General features: G+C 33.7%; 1 protein-coding gene across 1 annotated transcript; it reads right to left on the reverse strand.

Annotated features, from left to right (window-relative positions):
* Positions 1 to 893: 893 nt before the first annotated feature.
* On the reverse strand, positions 894 to 1,891 carry LOC110092172. The gene has a single exon (XM_020816594.2). The coding sequence runs from the start codon at positions 1,801 to 1,803 to the stop codon at positions 1,060 to 1,062; it is 744 nt and encodes a 247-aa protein (XP_020672253.1). The 5' UTR covers positions 1,804 to 1,891; the 3' UTR covers positions 894 to 1,059.
* Positions 1,892 to 2,880: the final 989 nt, after the last annotated feature.

Consider the following 2,880-nt stretch of genomic DNA (forward strand, 5'->3'; position numbering starts at 1 on the left):
GATCTGCGTAAGCGAGATAATCTATTTGGAACTCGCTCGATTTTAGAGGGTTTCAATTACACCGCAAATACATTACGGAGCGAGTTTGGAATGCTTCACTTTGGCACTGCATATTTACTTTACGTCACACCAAACACGAAACCACTCAAAATGCACGTATTCTCTTTGCACTGCATGCTAAATGTGTGAAACCAAACAACCCCTCCATATCCAAATCCAACAAGCAACATATGCAAGAGAAAAAAGATAAATAAAAAGAATCAAATGAGGCAAATACAAAAAATAAAGGATCATTAATTTGTCAGGCCTTTCATAAACTAAACCTACTTCAGTATAAATCTTGTTGTTGATTTATCATAAGTTATGTTACAACATTACATAAAAATTTGGATCATGCATGAAATAAAATGATAATAAAGTAGTACTGTGAATTTATCAAATATTTTGGAGAAGCAAAGCCTCATGAAGTCTAGAGATTATTCGTCCCATATTAGTGTAACTGTAGCATGACCTAATAAAAAAATAATTTAACCTTTCAAAAATATTTTTTTTAACCTAAATAAGATATATATATTACAAAATTAATTTTAATTTGCAATTTTTGAGTGGTTTCTTTTGGCCAGAAAAATACATGTGAAGATGTCTGAGTCTCCTCATACAATAGAGAACAGAGTCTCTTTCATGATTTGGTAGTTGTTCCTCTGATTGATTGAATAACAAAACAAAATCAGTAGGCTTTCATAGACCAATCAAAATGTCACCACAGCTTCTTCTTTTCTTCTTTTTTTTTTTAACTTCAACGGTTAAAAATCCATTTGGTATGATAAATCACATCAACTAAGAAATAAAGGAGAAAACTTTATACCCTCATATAGTTATATAGACATTCAGAAGTTTTTCACCTTTTCTTTTAATAACTTCAAACTTTTTTTTTCCTAAGAACAAACATACAACAAAAGCTTCTTATGTTTCTCATCTTCTTCAATCATGGCATCCTTCAAAGCTTCAGATAAAATAAAATCTATGGAAAGATCAGAGAAAGCTTCCCAATTAGAACAATCAAGCTTCTGCATTAGAATTTGCAATAGATTTCTTGCAATGGAGGACTGCATCATGAATAGAACTCTCAAACTCCCAATTGAAAGCTCGATTCTGCTCGATGTTTGAGAACTCATTTGTCATCCTTGCCAAGCTTATCGGCGAATCGCCGCAGCTGCGAGTTGTCCTCAGAGAGATCATTTTCATCTTCTTAACCTTCTTGTATAGAGGAATCAGGAAATTCAAATACTGCCTTAATATCTTCCAAGCAGAGTTTTTCCTGTGCCTATTCAAAGGCAGCTTGAGCTTGCTGGCTCTACTGTCAAGAGGCAAACTATAAGGAGAATAATAAGCTGGAGATGTGTTTGTTGAGACTGAATCATCCCAATGGTTTCTATCAAACAGCAATGTCTTCGAAAAATCCATCGAAACCGATCGAATAAGAGCAGAATCTGCAGAGAAACAAGCTTGTTTTTCCTTCAGAGTAGTACTCAATGGAAGGAGTAGGCCATTTGAGAAAATCTGGTCAGCATGAACCAAATCTGAAGGCTCACAGCCTGCTGGAAGGTTGAAATCAAAACCATCCAAGTCGGTCCAGCGCATCGAAAAGAAATCTGGGTCCATTTCGATGAAGGAGCTGCTATCTTGTGCCTCGAAGGAGCGACGAAGGCTGTCTTCGAGGCGGTCGAAATCAAAGGTGGGATTGATGTTGTTCAGCCACTCATAAGAGAAGCTCTCAATTGAAATTTGACTTCTGTTCTCCATGTGAATGAGCTCCCTGATGAGAATTTCAGCTTTGGTTGAGGAAGATGGAAGAATAAGGAGAAGAGAAGGGTGTGGGAAAGATGTTGATATAGGAAGCTCTTCAAGTAAAGAATCCAAATTTGTAGCATAAAGGAAGTTAAGTCAGTTGATATGAATTACCATTAATACCCTTCTGCTTCTTCTAAAACTGAACAATGTAGAAAATCATCTGAGTAAGGAGGATTTTTAATGAGTAATTAACCAAAATATTAAGGATTGTTACATGTTTTGCACATGGCAACATACATATTTGAATAATAATTATGGTTCCAAAGCATTTGTTAACTTCAAGTTGCAAACAAATTTGAATTCTAAAGCTGAATTTTAAGATTAAGTGTCACTATAAAATTGCATGCAAAGTGGTTGGCTGAATAAATCATTAACAAATGGCTAGATTACAAATAAGCTGAAAAGCAGGGTGTTGGTTGAAAAAATGAGAAATGTTTTAAATCCATTGAAGTGCAAATAAAGTATTGCAATCCTTTTAAAAATTGTTATAGATAACTTGCTAATGACATTAGATGCAAAACTTGTCCCATCAACATCAATTTTAAGTGTTGTAGAAATTATTAAATCTTTTTCATGCAAATATTTTTGTATATCTTCTAAAAATTCCAAATATTTTAAATTTTTTGAATCAAAGGTGAAATTAAGGTTTTGTTTGAGTTAGTTTTGTAACTGTTTTCTAAAGTAATTTTTTAGTACAAAAATATCTTGAAAGCAACAAAAAAGTAGTGGACAAAAGCTGTCACAAACGAAACCTAAATCACCATAGAGACTTACAAGGGGAACCTAGGAGGAGCTCAATTGACCACCCTATGATTACTTATCCCTTATTAAAATATACATTTTAACTATTTCCTCACACTCAATAAATGTATTTGCTCAAAATTAAAAAAAAAAATCATTTCATTCTAAGATTAAACATGCTTCAATCATATTTTGTCCACCTTAAAAAAAGAAGCTGGTTCTACCTAGGGTTATCAAAATCGGGTTTCAGGTCAAGTTCGGGTCAAACTTGAATATGACCTAACACTT

Source organism: Dendrobium catenatum, unplaced genomic scaffold, assembly GCF_001605985.2.
Source record: "Dendrobium catenatum unplaced genomic scaffold, ASM160598v2 fragScaff_scaffold_1400, whole genome shotgun sequence".
In the NCBI taxonomy this organism is placed as follows: domain Eukaryota; kingdom Viridiplantae; phylum Streptophyta; class Magnoliopsida; order Asparagales; family Orchidaceae; genus Dendrobium; species Dendrobium catenatum.